The 17,161-nt window shown below is 34.7% G+C and overlaps 1 protein-coding gene across 1 annotated transcript in view; it reads left to right on the top strand.

The window, feature by feature from the left end:
• Positions 1-17,161, top strand: part of PRKX (protein kinase X-linked) — a gene marked incomplete at its 5' end in the record, with an annotated part of 48,258 nt that extends 31,097 nt beyond the window's left edge. Inside the window, 4 exons of the mRNA XM_031557551.1 lie at positions 2,171-2,434; positions 7,613-7,732; positions 13,284-13,379; positions 16,902-17,161. Of these exons, the coding sequence (XP_031413411.1) occupies positions 2,171-2,434; positions 7,613-7,732; positions 13,284-13,379; positions 16,902-16,977 (556 nt within the window). The remainder of the gene's footprint in view (positions 1-2,170; positions 2,435-7,612; positions 7,733-13,283; positions 13,380-16,901) is intronic.

Below are 17,161 nucleotides of genomic sequence, written 5' to 3' on the forward strand. Positions count from 1 at the left end.
TTATGATAAAGACTTTAAAGTATTGCTGCACATCATATATTTCTGGTAATCATCCTTCCTGTATCTTCTCATATATAAAACTTTCAAGATTATTTTTTTTTCCTTGGCCTGTTGCATTTAAAAAGGAACATATAGAGAGGATCTTTATCAGTTTTCAAACAGAGAAGTTAGTTATCTACTATACTTTTAAGCTGTGTTTTTTGGGAAATGTTTATGTTCTTGGGAGAGCTGTTCATTGGAGACTCATAGGAAATCTTTATTGATACATTTGAGTGAATTATCATAATTCAGTGGGTTCAGCAGTTCATGTGGTACTGTGATTTTAACATGAATCTTGACATTTCAAGAAAACTAGAATTAATAAAAATAATCTCTCAGCCCTGTAGCAGTCTCATTTTCTTGGTTGTCCTGTCAGTATAAAGAATGAATATCTTATTGAGGAAAAGTCACTCTTTGGTTCGGAAGCTTGGTTTGCTGTTTATGTCTTTCTTATCTTTCTTGCTTATCTGTCTTTCTAGACTTACTAGCTTGATTAGAAACCAACAAATAAAACAAAAAATACTTGATCTTTAGGATTTTTTGATACTACAGGAGGAGTTAATGGAAGCTGAAGTAACTTTCATTTTTCTGCCAACAGAGTGCATGGAGATACAGTGTTCTTTTTTTACTGTCACTGTAACAGGGATATTTGTTCATTTAAAAATAGTAAAATATTTTTCTAGGCATTATCAAATACTGATTTTCTTTTTAATTATTATGTTACATTTGGATATGTGGTGTATGACTTCATTAATGTGGGTAGAAAAAAAACAGCTTAGCTCAGGGGAATGTGAGACAGAAGATTCCTGTATTCTATACAAAAGTATTTGTAAACAATGTGGAGTTACTTTCTTCATCCTTGACTGTTCTTTATTGCACTTAATGAGAGAATGTATCACAGTATTTCTTAAATAATTCACAAAATTTCTTAAAGACAACAATCTGAACAAAAGAAGGTTCTCAGTAGGTTAATACTGAGACATAGAAATGAAAGAATGCTGTCATTTTTTACTTTTCTGTTATTTTTGTTAGAGATAAAAGAGAAAGCATTGTGATCTTACGCTTATTTACTAACTTCACTTCTGTTGAGGTTCTATGTTTCTATATAGGAAGGAATAAGCAAAGGGAAGGAGAGCACTCTGGCATCCTCTGTGTGAATATATTGACAAAAATTTATTTACAAAGGCAGCTTCTGCTCTTCCTTCCACATTGCTTTGGCAGTATTTGATTAAATAAAATACAATTGTGAGAATTGTTGGGTCTTAGCAGACTAGCAGTATATGAAATCAGTTATTAGGTGCTTAGCAGATACCTGTTTTGTAGAAGGCAAAGGAATCTATCAGTTTCCTTTTCCTGTGTACATTCTGAAGTATCTGTTTTTACTTTTCAAGTTAAGTCTATTAATTACTTAAACAGCTGTTAGATAGTCCTAGATTATTTGGGTTTTACTGGTTGCACAGTAGTAACCATAAATAGGTAGGTTGATCTGAATGTAATGCCTCCTGTATACTTCCATGGAAACTACAACAGATACAAAGAGCACAATAACACTATTTAATGGAGCAAATTCTTGGCTACAGAACAGTACTTTTCAACATTGTCACTACCATTAGCTGTGCATTTTTACCAGTGGTGAACAAGAGCCTGCGTGCTATGCTCATGAAGGTCTGTACAAGCAGAAGTGACCCACTGTTGCTACTGCTGGAATGCACCACCCACCACCTCACTGTACTCACATCCACTGTTTGGTCTTCATAAGCATTCAGCAAGCATCAAGAAGCATCAATGGGCGCCATTTTTTCCTCATGGAGGAATTCAGTTCCACACTTTCGCTCATCTACTCTTGCATGTGAGACACCGTTTTGTCAGACTGCCTCCCTGCTGCCATCTTTCACACAGCAACAAACTTTAATGGGATATTGGTGGAAGGTTCAGCCTCTACTGCCATACCACCAACAGCCGCCTCTGATGTCGTGGGCCAACATATTAAAGCAGAAGGCATTACTTTCAGAGTAACCCTTGTGTATTATCTACATACTTGGGGCAAAAGAATTCAGTTTACAGAAACTTAATTCTGAAGCAAATTACTGAGATAATTTGTTTATTCAGTAAAATAATATTTTTATTACAGATTCTGGACCTACCACGATGAACGTTTTTTATACATGTTAATGGAATATGTACCAGGAGGAGAACTTTTTAGTTACCTGCGCAACATGGGGCGTTTCAACAACAGCACAGGACTGTTTTACTCTACAGAAATTATTTGTGCAATAGAATACCTGCACTCCAAAGAAATAGTTTACAGAGACTTAAAACCTGAAAATATATTGCTAGACAAAGAAGGACATATCAAGCTTACTGATTTTGGATTTGCTAAAAAATTGGTGGATAGGTAAGTACATTTTTACTGTTTAACATACAGAAATTAGAGTTGGAAAAGCTTGATTTCAGAGCTAAGCATTTCACAAATGTGAAGTCACATAATAAAAAGGAAGTGGGCTTTCTTGAAATCACTATAACACCTTAGGCTTAATTAGGAGCAGTATCACAGGTCAGCAACTGTAGGAAAATATTTTTATATGCGTACATTTGTGTATTTGGGTTTTCAGTAGTCCTTTTGTAAAAAGAGACTTCAATAATGTAAAATGATGAGAGAATGTTTGATCTCTGTGTCGATACGTTAAATAGGACACAGTCTTCTGGACAAGTTGAATTACTAAATGCTTTGTAACTGCTGTTTCCTTCGAATTTCTTTTTAAAGACATTTTTGGTGATGTAGTAGTATTTTTAAGCTGGACACTGTGTTTTCATAACCTTGTTAAAATGAAACTACAATGTAGGGGCCAAGTTCAGCAAAAATAATGTATTTAACTGATTTCTACAGTACTGTAATCCTTTTTACTAGCATTATGTAAACATTTTGGCAACGCGTAGTTTTCTCCATTATTTCTCTGTTCTCTCTATTTGATCTACTCTTCCAGAATTATGTGTGTTTTTAAAAAGAAGCAAGAAAGAAGTGTTATTAGATTGAACATAAGGGAAAAAAAATAGCTGTCAAGTTAGAAAAATGCCTTTGTAAGGTTTGATATCATACCCTAGCACTATCTCTGTAGAGACCGTATCCAGTTGTTCTAGATGAGATAAATGGATTACTCTAGTTGAGTTAAATAGTTAATCATCTTTTCACTCACCTATTAGCTGCTACTTTTCCTACAGTTCATGTGGGGGAGCTTTTCCACAGCATGTGGGAGAAGTCTAAAGGAATGTTTTGAAATGAAGGAACTGTGAGAGCTACTTTTAACATATCTCTTAGGGCACAAAAATCAGATGGGACAGATTAAATCATGTTACAATGGTCATAAAAGTTGATTCCTGTGTGCTACAGGCTTATGGTGCTGTGTTGTCTCAGCACAGTAGAATGGTAGGCAGAAATAAATACACCTGTTCACCCTTGGAATTGAAAGTTCTGTTTTAAATCCATAATGTTTTAGTATCTGCATATTTGCTTGAATTCAGTTCCTAGTGAGCAAACACATTTATACATATTGACATTAAAAAAAAAAAAAATTCTGACATAAGTTTGAGGCTCTCTTAGTAAGACATCTTTGTAGTAATTTTTATTCCCTCCTTTTTAGATGCAGATGCTGCCACTTAGTGGTTATTCGTAATTTGGATTTCTGTGGATTGAAGATAGGGCAGGAGTAACTGGTCGTATCACATAATAGTTCAAGTGAAAGTTTGTCTTTCAAACTGAAAGATGAATCTATAAGAGTCAATTTGTTCCAATACATTTTAGGAAGTAGTACTGTGCATGTAAATGTATGACAGATAATAGAAAATACATAGCACAGTTGGAAAGAGTGAGGACTTTTTCATGCCGAGCACAGGTAACTCTTTTTTTTTTTTTTTTTTGTTAACTACATGCTGTTCCTCCCACAAAATCATTTGCACAATATTTTTTTTGTCACTGTAAAAAATACATATTGAATACATATTGTTAAAAACAAAAGAAAGAACAACAAAAAGCACACCCCGGCTATCCACTAACACAATCCAGTTGATTATGGTTATTTTGTTTTATAGACTATTTTTGTTTTATAGACTATTGTGTATAGTAAACATCTAGACCAATACAGTAAACATCTCTGCACGTGAATCTTGTGAGTCTATATATGTGTACGTTATCATGAAAATGAAGAGAATTTTTGTTTTTTTAAACATGTGAGGATATTCCTAGACTGTGGAAGATATGATTTATGAAATAAATTAAAACATAAATTGTTGTCTGCACAAAGCCTGAATAGTTACATGTACTTGATGTATATTAGTTCACATAAATGATTCTGTTGTATTTAATTTGAGGTTTTCTGGACACATACTTCTCTCTTCCCATTATGGTGCACAAAGAAATAAAGTTTTCTATCTACAAGTTTAAAAAAAAAAACTAAGTGGGGCAGAATGAATCACTGTTATTGTTAGGGTATAGGAAAGATTTGCTTTGAGCTTTATAGTTGTTATAATTATAGACATTTCTTTTTATGGAAAGGGCATACCACTACTCAGGAATAATCAGCATGTAAACATATTTCTGATTATTCTCACAATTTTTTAGGTGATATTTCAGAGGAATGTACAAAAGTAAAGTTCACAATTTTGCATTTTTATGCACATATTTTACTTAGTTTTCTGAAATTTTGAAATTGAAGTAAAATAATGATTCCTATGTTTGTTATTAATGGAATGTTGTTTGCTGTTAATTTTATATTCCTCAGCATAAATCCCATTAAAAAAAATAATAATAAAAAAAAAGACAGTAATGACTTCAGTGGTTAAGTTTAAAGCATTGTGGTACACTTCTTCACTCTTCTTTAAAGTGGTTCAGCCTCAAAGCAGTTCTTCATAGTGGACTTGAATAGAGAAAAAAAAAAGGCAAGATGCAGCAAGTCTTGTTCTTATGTAATCATCTTGTGCGTGTCACTGTAGAAGCAAGAATATCCTGCAAAACAAACTTTTGAGGGCTGGAAACAAAGCCATCTCTGTTGAATTTAATTATGGAGAAACTTCCAGAAGACAACACAAAAAAGGATGTTACTTATCTCTGGATCCTGTGTGAGAAGCTTGGCAGGACAACATAGATGGAGGCTAAATAATGTAGAACGCTACAATACAGTAACCAGCTTCTTCAAATGACACTGTTAACGAGTCTGACAGATGTTATTTGATAGTTTGTCTTTGTTACGAGAGTATACTTAGTTCAGTCTCCTGATTTTAAAATTACTCGTTCAGTAGTATCAATTATTGATTACCTGCTTGTTAGCTCTTACCCTGAAAACCCGTAGCAGTGAAAATTTTGAAGCAATTGGAGGGATCTGGTCCATTCGTATTTTTATACTCTATAATTTTTGTCCAAAAGGATGGCATCTAATGTCTCCTGTTTTATTATGTTGACCCACAATGTCAGAGATGGATGTTGATGGTATGGAACCAGAAGTTGAACTTTCTCACCAACATTCTGTTACATTTCATTGCCACATGACAGATGGCAGTAGAGGATAGTCTGTCCAAATGGCATCTGACATGGGGGTGTAGGTGATGTAAAGGTGTGGAACAGAATTCCTCTGTGCAGAAAAAATAGCACCCATTCACGTTCTTCAGCTTTTGCTGAATGTCGATGGGGACCAAACAGATGAAAGGACAGAGAGGCAGTGGGTGGTGCATTCCAACAGTGGCACCAGCAATAGTGGGTCACCTCCACTGGTGGAGATTTACATGAGCACAACATGAAGGCTCTTGTTCATCACTGGGAAAAATGCAGAGAAAATGGTTGTGACTTTGTTGAAAAGTAGTGTTTTGTAGCTGATAATTTGCTCTGTCAAATAGTGTTATTGTACTTTCTGTTTTGGTTGTAGTTCTCATAAAAATAAATAGGAGGCTTTACTTTCAAAGCAGCAGATTATTAGCATAATAATCAAAATAATACTTTATACATTTTCCAAAATACAAAATAGTGTGTTACTTGACCAACAAGAGAGTACATAAGTCATGATCATGTGGTACAAATATACAACTTAATGAAGACACCAATTACTGGCAGCTGTTTACTTGCAAGATGGGCTAAATTAGCACAGATATAAGTTTGTATACTGGATTGTAATACAGTCTTAAATTTTAGGTGGAGATTGGGTCATAATTTTTTTTTTTTTTAGACAGTAGGCATTATCTTGGCAACTGCTAGATGGCAGCAGTGTGTAAATAGTGCTGCATGAAGGAATTTTCTTGAATGCGTTTGATTTGGAAAGTCAGTTTATAAGTTTATATTTTCTATCAGTTTAAATTATGCCTTCCATTTGTCATTAAAAAATTGAAGATTTACTCTTACGCTAATGAACGTGGCTTCAATAGTATGCACAATATATCAGTATCATGCTCAGTTTAGCTGTGGAGTAATTTACATTTGCTGTTTTAAAATTAGGCCTAAAGAAATTCAACTCCTTGCATCTTGGATTTTTGAAAATTATGACTGGTTATACAGCTTGCCTAATTCTAATTCCTAATATTTTAGGAATAATAATAATTTTTCTTGAAGCTTCAATTAAAGTAGTTCTGCAATTTTAGAAAAGCATTTTATTTAACCTTCTAAAAAGCAAAAGATAAAGCAAAAATGTTGATAGTCTGAGATGCTGTAATAAAAATTTTGAACATTTCTTTATGGTTGTGAAGAAGGTGGTAGAAAAATGGAAGGAAAAGAAAAATGGGGTGGTGAAAGATGTATATATTGCTTTTTAAAGGTGATTGTTATTCATATTAATGCATTCATTACCAGTTTCGTTGTTTTCCTTGGAGAAAAATCATATTGCATTTACAAATAAGACAGAGGTTTTTTTTTCTGTAGACGGTGTTTAAAAATAAGTTGCGATGTGAAGCCAGGCAAATTCTGCACAAGTGTTTGTACCAATAAAAGTTCATGTGTAGTTTGCTCTGAAAGTAGCACTTCCAATTTCTTTCCATGGAAATTAAAATAACTACGAAGAGAACAGTAGCACTGTTTAATAGAACATATTCTCAGCTACAAAACAATAGATCTCACCATAGTCACCACCATTAGCTATGCATTTTTGCCAGCAATGAACAACAGCCTGCATGCCACGCTCGTTAAAATCTGCATGGCCATCTGGGATATGAGTTATCTTTCACATTGCTGTTGCCGCTGCTGGAATGTCTGCAGCTTACAGGTTGAAAACTACTGTTAATGATCTCAAAACATGTAACCTAATGGGTATGGTACCATGCTAGCAGCCAGGAGACTGAGTTTACTAGTGTCTCTTGCAGCCAAGCAGTTTCTTAATCTCCATATTTTTCTTTATATGCCAGGTGAACTGGATCATGATACAGCAGTCTTCTGAGATCTGTAGAGGTCTTGCTTTTCCTTTATTCCCATATATAATAAGTAATGTAGACACATCTTGAATGTTTCCTGTTTGTGATGTTGTTGTTGTTTTTTAACTGTAATTTTAGTTCCAATTCGGTCTAATTTTATTATTGTATTTTATGTTTTCTGTTTTCCTCCCAGAACATGGACACTTTGTGGCACTCCTGAATACCTTGCACCAGAAGTCATACAAAGTAAAGGACATGGGAGAGCTGTGGATTGGTGGGCCCTGGGAATTCTTATATTTGAGATGTTGTCAGGGTAAGTGATAGAGATTAATATATCACAGTAATACTATGTCAAAGATAAGGTTATGATTCTTTACTAGTTCTGTTTGTGATACTCTGAAGATCAAATTTGGGTTAAATTTGTTATTAATATTACCAGTTTTCATTTTTTTGTCTTTGAAGACAAGAATTACAGTGCTATATTAAAAACAAACAGAAAACTACCATTACTGGCTGGTTATTGTGGGGAGAGGAAATTACCTTTTTTAGGTAATTCCTTTAAGTACTTTTGTTTAGTAGCTTTTGTTTAGTACTTTTGTTTTTTTCTAATCTCTTCTGGACAAGAGTTCTGTTAAAGTTGACATTTTTATATGCAAAACCATAAAAAGATGAAGACAATGAATACTGTTTTTCTTTGAAACTTCTGTAACCAGCTTCTAGCATAGCAAAATAACAGTTGCAGTGAGAACTTCAGTCTGTTAATAGGTAGATGGAGAAAACAGGAAGACATATGTCAGTGCAGTTTGGTTTTCTTTAAACCAAACCGATTGGGAAAAGGTTAAACAGTCTATTTGATAATCAGTTTTCTCAAATGTTATTTCTGGTGTTTTGAAATTTTCTTGAAATTTCTTTTTTCACAGAAGATAAAAATTGAAATGAGATTTTTCTCAGCATTAATATAAATAACTGCTTCTCTGATTTAAAAAATAGATATTTGTATTTTTAGTAAAATAAGTAACAGGGTTAGAGAGAAAGTGAAATTGTGCATGTATACCAAACAAGGCATCCGTATGCTTTTCCTCACTTTTTAAAAATTTTTAAAATCAGGTTTGTCATTGTTGCTGCCATAAAGTAAGTACAGATAAAAACTATGTTTTCGTAGCTTACAAAGAAACAGTGTATTTCAATAAGTGTTTGTTAGAACAGCTTCTTGGAATATCAGTCCCAGTGTGCTCAATGCCTTCTCACAGGCTGAGCATGCATCAGGTTGTCATTATAGCCTTTCGTTCTGAATCTTCAGCCCCATAGAGAAAAGTGAGAACAAAAACTTCCTTCCCTGGATTTGATCTTCTTTTCTGTGACGTGCCATCAGCTCAGCGCTGTGGTGCTTGAATAAAAAAATTGATTGCATGAGCAGACTGTCAGTGGCTCATCGCTTCAGAGCTTCAGTATACAGCAAATGTTTGATGTGAATGAGCCCACCCAATGCTATCCAGATTGTGTCTGAGGACAGTGCTGCAGCCCACTGCTTGGTTTCTTAAAGTCCTGAAGATCTGAATATGCATTTGCTGTGAATCTCAAGGCAGAAAAAGCATAGAAATGTACTAGGAGTTTCCTACTGACACAGGCAAGGTTGGCTGACTCATCTAACAAAAACTATTTTATATAGGCTGATCTGTGTAGAGGTCAGGCTTCACCTTTCTTCCATAGCCCTGTATGGGTGGGATTCTCTTCTTGCTTCTCAGAGGGATAAATGAAGGGAGCAAAATTCCCAGCAGCCCTTTTGCTGCTAATCTTAGTTTTAGACAGCATGAGGATAAAAGTGTCTGGGGCAATAACATTAGCTCAGATGTTACAATCTCCCAGTGGTTGTCTGAGTGATTTAACTTCCTTCCACAGGATTTGGTGAGGAACCCCTGAATATCAACTTTTCTGTTCTGCCTACCTAGTCCCAGTGAAAGTGCAAATCTGGCAGTTTACCCTTTTTTTCATAACTCAGGTAGCATAGTAGCAGAAATGGTTTCCAAAGTTAATGTAGTGAATGCAGGTGATATTCAAGCAAGATCTCATCTGTGGAGTCAGTGAGATCTCAAGATTTGAGAACGCTGAACTATGACTGTTGCATGTTCTGCTGAAATATAATGGGTGTATATTTAACATAATGGGAGCAGCTGCAGTCATTTCTAGCTGCAGAATTTTCTGTGACCTGACATAGTGTGATGAGGTCTTGGTTCCCTCAAGCTTAATAGGAACATTGCAACTATTGAGACTTTTAACTAATAGAGATAAATGATGTGTTTTCTAAAAGACAATGAGATCTTGCGTTGGCTGATTGACAAAGCAGCTGCTGTCGGCAAGTGGTTTTGTAACAGTCTTTCTTTTACTACAGTATTTCTGATTTAGTAAAAATATGTGTTTAAATGCTCTCCATAACAGTGTATATATGCTTCATTTCTTTAGTGTTTGTTTGGGGTCTCAATCCACATCTGGTTGTATTAAAATTCTGAGGTTTATGGACCAGGGGTTCAGGGGAGCAGAGACTGTGTTGTCCATCTTTTATTTAAAATGAAATGTTACCACACAGACTTACTTTTAGCATTTTATCAGCTTTTCACTATTGTTGGCAGTAGCAATGTTTTAAAGCACTTTCCCTCCTCAGCTCAAGATATGGCTTGATACTTACTATCAAGGCTTTTAATGCAAAAAACAGTTGTAAGAGGTTTTGTTTTGTCATTTAACGCCTTAAAATTCAACAAAGAGTTAAGAAGCAGGACAGTTATTTGAAAGTGAACAAAAATTGACTTCAAGACTAAGCTACTGTGTGCAAGTAAATGACTTGTGACATTTGGTAGTTATTTCCTGAAGTTACTCTCTGGACCCCAGAAGCAATTGAAAAGAATAGGGAGATGTGTGTGTTAGGAAATGATCTCTCTAAAAACAAACAAAATAAACCACACTTTCCTGTTCTTCAGTGTCTTATTTCACTAACACAGTCCCTGGTGGCCCATGGAATTCAGGTTCTGGACATTCTAGGTTTAAGACAAAGTCCTGTTTAGGTTTGAGATAATAAAATATGGGAAGGAGAAAGAACGCAGAAGACCAAGATTATTAATGTCAGAGTTTTTTTGATTAATCTGAACAATCTAAATAAAGTGTCAATAGAAGAAAATAGAAGTCAAAAGATTGTTGTATGTTGAGTGATTGTGTTCTACTACAATTTACCACAGAGGAAAATATACTTGTTATTTAACATATTACTCGTGTTAGATGATTGTCATCAGAAATATAACTAACTCAATTTTCTTCTTTAATGAGAACTGGGGGAGGAGGGAGGGGATTTGTTCTGTTTTGGTAGTCACGTGACAGAGTCATACAATTGTTTGAGTTGGAAGCGATCTTTAAAAATCACCTATTCCAACTCTCCTGCAGTGAACAGGGACACCACATCTAGATGAGGCTGCTCACAGCCTTGTCCAGCCCTTGAATGTCTCCAGGGACGGGGTGTCTGCCACCTCGCTGGGCAACCTGTTCCACTGCTTCACTACCCTTCTCATAAAAAAAACTATTCCTTATATCCAGTCTTCATCTCCCCTCTTTTAGTTTGAAGCCATTTTCTTTTGTCCTGTCACAACAGACCCTTTCATACTTGGTCTATCATTTATAGGTAGATAATGATTTCTGCCTACAGTTTCTTATGTCAGACTTGCTTTTCCCTTGACGTTTTGCAACACCTCTTCTTCAGTGCTAAAATGATCTGTTATTTTTGAGACCAATGTCAATGCCATTGTTACGCATCAGTTAGCAAAAGGAATGGTTTGCAGCTGTTGTCCTATATACAGCTTTTTTTCAGTTGGTGGAAAAAAGGCAGCTGTTTATATTTGCTTTGTGGTGTGAAGATGGTTTGAAGCTCAAGGGGTTTTTTGTTGATTTATAAGGTAGCTTCCAGCACAGTACTTGTACTGTTGTGTTAAAGTTCCATGCTATGTGTTACAGATTGACCAGTTGCATGTAGTATCAAGTCCAAGTTATTTGTTTCTTAAGTAAGAAAAGTTTTCACCTCAAATCTCATATTGCGATATAGTTCAAATACACTTTAAGCAGAAGTGCCATTAGATTTTTATGTAGCCAAACGTAATTTAAAAGAATAATTGAAAGATAACATAGTAATATAGAATTTTCAAATTAGGAAAGCACAAAGCAAACTTAACATGCACACATACATAGAAACGTACAGAAGTTCCTTATTCTTCTTGACTTAACACCTCAGCAGCATATAGAGCATTTGGAGATGGAGGAAAAAAAATATCCTGTATTACATATCGATCTGCTTACAGCAGCAGGCACCTTCGTGCTGAGCAGTTCAAAGGTCTAATTCTAATTGTCTTATAATTCATTAATACACTATAACAGATAGAAAATTGGAAGTTGAGTCTACTGTTTGTTGTTTTGCTTTGGAGAATGTGAAGGACATTACACAAGTGAAAAATAAAGTTTATGTGATCTACGATAGTGTCTGGTTTGCAGAAATGTTACGTTTTAAATGTGTCCACTTTTCTTCTTTTCTATCAAATTAGTAGTTTGTAAGAATATAAATATTTTTCCTGATATCTGTATGTTCTCCAGTTTCAATAGTGAGAATATTCAGTTTTTCATAATAAAACAAATAGTTTCGTCATAGTTCAAAGCTTAGAAAATTATAACCTTTCTTCTCTTAAAAAAAAAAGGAAAAAAAAAATTAAAGACAAATCTTAGTCATATTGGGAAGAATTTGGTTATGTCTGTGTCTGAATTTTAGAGTATTGAAAAGGAAATGCTAACCCACTTCACCATCACCTAAATAAGCATTTAGTACTTCTGAAAATATGTACATGGAGGAAATAAAGTACAGTACTTGTTGGGGAATAATCTGCTTTGAGTAACGTAAAATTAAGGGAAGAACTTGAGATGAAGAAATGTTCTTCCCCTTGTTTCTGCTACCAGTAACTTCTAAAACCATCAGCACTGTATTTGTATTGTGTACACGTGCCTGCAGTTTAAGTCTTTTAGAAAGTAATTACAAAGTGTTAAGAAAACGTGAAAACATTCTAAGTGTTGAGGCTGTTGTAACAGTATTTGAGATTTTGAATAACATCTGCATTAATTATATCCAGTTTCTATTTCATAAAGGATTTGAGGTAGAAGCATAAGAGCAGTGTTGTGTTACAGAAGTCAAGGTGGGACAGATTAGTGAATGAATAGTTATTCCATTCCCCTAAAATATTTCCTGTGGTAATTTCTAAAACGATGACTATGAAAACCTGTTGGCACTTGGTCAAAGCTGAATTTGCCTGTTGAACGGAAGAACCTACACTCTGAGCCTGTTGCAGTAATTGGGGTCTGTCATATACTGGTAAGGGAAGCACAGCAGAAAACTTTCTCAAATCTTATCGTGGATGTCAGACTGGAAGCAGTCTCTCTGATATCTCACAGCTTTGTGGAGAATTCTATAGAAAATAAGTGTAGAATTTTAATTGTATCTTGATTTCCTCATCATCCTGGAGAGATTTAAATCAATGCTTTATCTGTCCCAGTGCAGAAAAGAGAGCTGCACTTTAAGAGACTTTGGTTCTGAACAGTCTGAACAACTTGTCTCCTTCAGACCTTGTCTAACAAAGCCTGTACTTAAACTAAAGAAGTACCTTAAATAACTGAACTGGACTACCTTGTTTGTATGTAGGGCCTTTGACAGTTTGAATGGAAACTAGTCAGTGGTTACAGGACATCTAATCAGTTTGGGGAGATTCCTATAACAACATAATATTTTCAAGATTCTTATTTTCTTTTTTTTTTTTCCTAACCTCTGTAAATTTGTTGTGTTAAAATAGGTTTCCTCCATTTTTTGATGACAATCCATTTGGTATATACCAGAAGATTCTTGCTGGCAAAATAGATTTCCCACGGCATTTGGATTTATATGTAAAGTAAGTCTGTGACTTCCAACCATGTCTTTTATATTTTGATTTCCTTCTGAGCATTCTTTTTGAAAGGATCTTCATAGATGATTGTGATTTTCTAAAACACTAAGTAGGAAAATATTTTAGATTGCCTTTACTTTTGCACTCAAAGTAAAACTGTATGTGTGATAGACTTCAGGCAGGTGATACCGTTGTTATATACTATTTGCCTCTCATACTTTTCTGCATGTATTGGAATATTAAATGCCTTCCTGCATTGTGCAAAGCTTATTGGTGCAAGCATGGTGTGGGAAAGGAAGAAAAAGAGAACTATGAGGAGATACTTTAGCATGGATAAAAATTAGGAGGACACCTTACTGTTCCTTTGTGTAAGTACCACTTAAATCACTCTTGACATAACTACTTGAACTCTGATACTTCTGAAATTCCAGTGTAAAATGGCTCTTCAAATAGTGGAGACCCAGTTCAATGTGCAATCTCAAATATGCGTGTATGTTTTCTATTCATAATATTTTTCAACCACTACAGGTGGGTAGCAGATAAATGCTTCTTTCTCCTATTCCAAAATTCCTTCATTGAAAGTTCTGTCACTGAAATAATTGCTAGTAAATTTTAGAGTTTCTAAAGTGCAATTGTAAACATAGGTTTACAGAGATGTAGAGATGATTGCATGAGTGAGTGCAGGAAGTTATTCTTACATATCCAGGTTAATCTTTTGAGGTATTTTGAAGTGATCTGTTGAAATGCCATTTGCTTAATGTCAACACTAGTTTGATAGATAAAACACTGTATGGCATATGTAACAAAGTCTGTACAACTTTAGCTGAACATCCATGAATTATCCTGCAAAGCTATTAGTTTGGGGAGAAATTTGTAAACCTTCTCTGAATCATCAGGTTCACTGAATCAAATCTGTCTATGTCAGGTTATGCACATTAGTGTCTCTCATTCGTGTATATTCTTAAGAGTGTCACTATCTTGAAGTGGTTTCTAATTAGGGTAGTTTCCTCCAGTCTTCTAAATCCAATCTATCTTAGGAAAGAGAGTGTGCATTTCCAGTGTGCATACTATGTACATCAAAGTATAAAAGCATGACCAAAGCTGAATAGCTCAAATTTAGGGTATTTGGGTAGGTTGAGTTAGCATAGAGTATCTAGCAGCTCTTGAAAGCATTTGAAAGTAGAGGTGTTGTTAGTTTGTGCTTGTATTTCATGTTCACAGACAAGCACTTACCTCTACTATCCAGAAGACACCTGATGCTGTAAGTTTCCTAGTTATGTTATTAAGCATATATATGCATTTTTTGCTCTTCAGTCTAGACGTGAATTGCAGGATACATTAATCAGCATACTTGCTGATACACCTCTTTGCCAGTTTTTGTTATCCAGATGTTCTTTCAGCTTGTGCTTGGCAGTTCATTCCCATTACATTCCTGCCTTTAAGGGGCCTTGTGGGATTCTGGTTTGGACTTTTTTCCTTTCACACTTTGGTTTTGAGTGATCTCATCCATTGACTTCACCTGCTTTCCTGTACCAAGTTGTTAGCGTAATTTATGTCTCGTTGCAGCAACTTCCTTAATTTTAAATCATAATATGAAGAAAAGGTAGTTTCACATCTTTGCACCATTTTCTTAAAGCACTTGCTAAGATTGTTTTGTTCTAGTAAGACAGTCTCCTTTCTTTCTTATATCCCTTTTGTTTTCATTATCTTCTTCCTAGCAGTTGGTATCTCAGAAAGAAAGAGGAGTATCATGTCCTATCTGACGCATCCATCAAAATATTGGTGTTATACAATGTTTGTAACAATTGAATTATAAGTCTTTGCTCTTAGGCAGCAAAACTTTTCTTCTGTTTTTGTAAACTTTTCTTGCAAAGACAATTTTGGAAAATGCCAAATGAAACGTCAGTGCTCCAGGAATCTGGAAAGGTCTTGATGTAGAATCTCATTCTTCATGTACATACAGCAGTATATCAACAGATTCTACCGTGATGATTTCTACATTTTTCTTGAGAAACTGCAAAGTAAAGAAGCACTCAGCTGTCACTTGATTCAAATTAATAGGCATCTGTTCATTTTTTTTTGTGACAATACACATCACTGAGTTTTGCTATGCTTTTCTAATATCAGTTTTTGAAGCTAACAAATAATGATCTTTTCAATGTTTTCTAGTTATACTGGAAGAGCAAACTCCATGATTTCACTTTGGCTGTATATCCTGTCTCCCATTTTGGTTTTCTGGATTTCTTTTCAGTTCTACTCAGCTGAAAAATTGTTTATAACCACTCATGTAGCCTCCTTTGTGAAGAACTGGAAGGAAGCATTTCACTAAAGGTCACTGTAAAAGGAGTCACTTGCTTTATTTAATACAATCCAAACAACGACTGTCTGAAACTATCATAAGAGTTTAAAAAATGATTTCTGCCTTCTTTATTCTCCTTTTATCTGGCAATTGAATATTTTTCCGGTTTAGTTTTAGAACTGTATCCTGCCAAATACAACAGTTTTTGAAACAGTCCAACACATTCACTTGTGAGTTCATGTATTCTTTGTGAATAGTTTTGCGATTCCTAGGATACATGACACAATATTGTTTTTGTTTTGGAATAGTAGGTGTTTGAACCAAGGGTGGAAAGAGACAGGTATACTATGTTTGCCTTTTTTTTTTTTTTTCCCTGTAAATCAGCTTGCTTAACCTTCTGCAAGGTTAAAAAGTCTAAGTTGCCCATATTCTCTAGATCTTTAGCATTTCAAGCAATACTGGAACTTTCAAGTCTGTTGAGACTGTAGAAACAAGAGAGGTGGCTCAATTGTTCTTACCTTTCATTGGAAGTTTCTGAAAGAAAAATGATAGGTAGCACAGTAATAATTGAGGTACAAATTAACTGCTTCAAATATATGAAGACAGATTTTCTCCCAACTCGTAAGTAATCAACTGGACTCGATAAATTATGCTCCTTTAGTTTTATGTTGTTTGGCACTTAGAAAGCACTTTGATCTTAAAGCACAAATCTTTTGTGTGTCTGAATGTATTTTCATCTTTTAGAAGGTCGATGTAGCTTTATGTAGAGTTGCTCAGTGATGTAGAATCACAGAGGAAGGTTTTCATTTTCACTGAAATGAAAACTTGCAGATCTCACTAGTTTTATAAAGATGAGTAATTCTTCCATGCATATTTAGCTGTCAAAGAATTTAAATTTGAATGTATGAAGTTGAGGGTGTGACTTCATCTGTATTTTATGTATAAGTTAGGGTTGTATTCTGCCAAATAGATTTGAGATCAATTTTGATATTCAGAATGCCCAAGAAAGTACAACAATGCATAGAAAGATAGTACTACTTGGGGAGAAGGAAAGAAGAGAAAAAAAGATAATGACTCTTAACTCTCCTGAAATGCAAAATAAATGAATGGATAAATTATACACAGTATTAACTAGCCAAAGTGATGTATGTTCTTATTCTACAGCATTTGTATGGCAGTCAAATATATATTGCTTCTGTTGAACAGAGAACACATATTCTTTATTGCAGAGACCTTATTAAGAAGCTACTTGTGGTTGACAGGACAAGACGATTAGGAAATATGAAGGTCAGTATAAAATGCTAGATGTAATGCACAAGGTGAAAGAATTTTACAGAAAAGACTTAAGAATAGTTTTTAGTTTTATGAGTTTGAGTTACATGTTTCCAAATGTGACTTCTGTTGTCCAGTTCTAAATGAAAAGTTCAACTCTGTATTTCTGGAAGTTTTACTCATATTGTTATCCAACTCTTCTCAAAAGTAAAAAAAA

Source organism: Meleagris gallopavo, chromosome 1 (genome assembly GCF_000146605.3).
Source record: "Meleagris gallopavo isolate NT-WF06-2002-E0010 breed Aviagen turkey brand Nicholas breeding stock chromosome 1, Turkey_5.1, whole genome shotgun sequence".
NCBI lineage: Eukaryota > Metazoa > Chordata > Aves > Galliformes > Phasianidae > Meleagris > Meleagris gallopavo.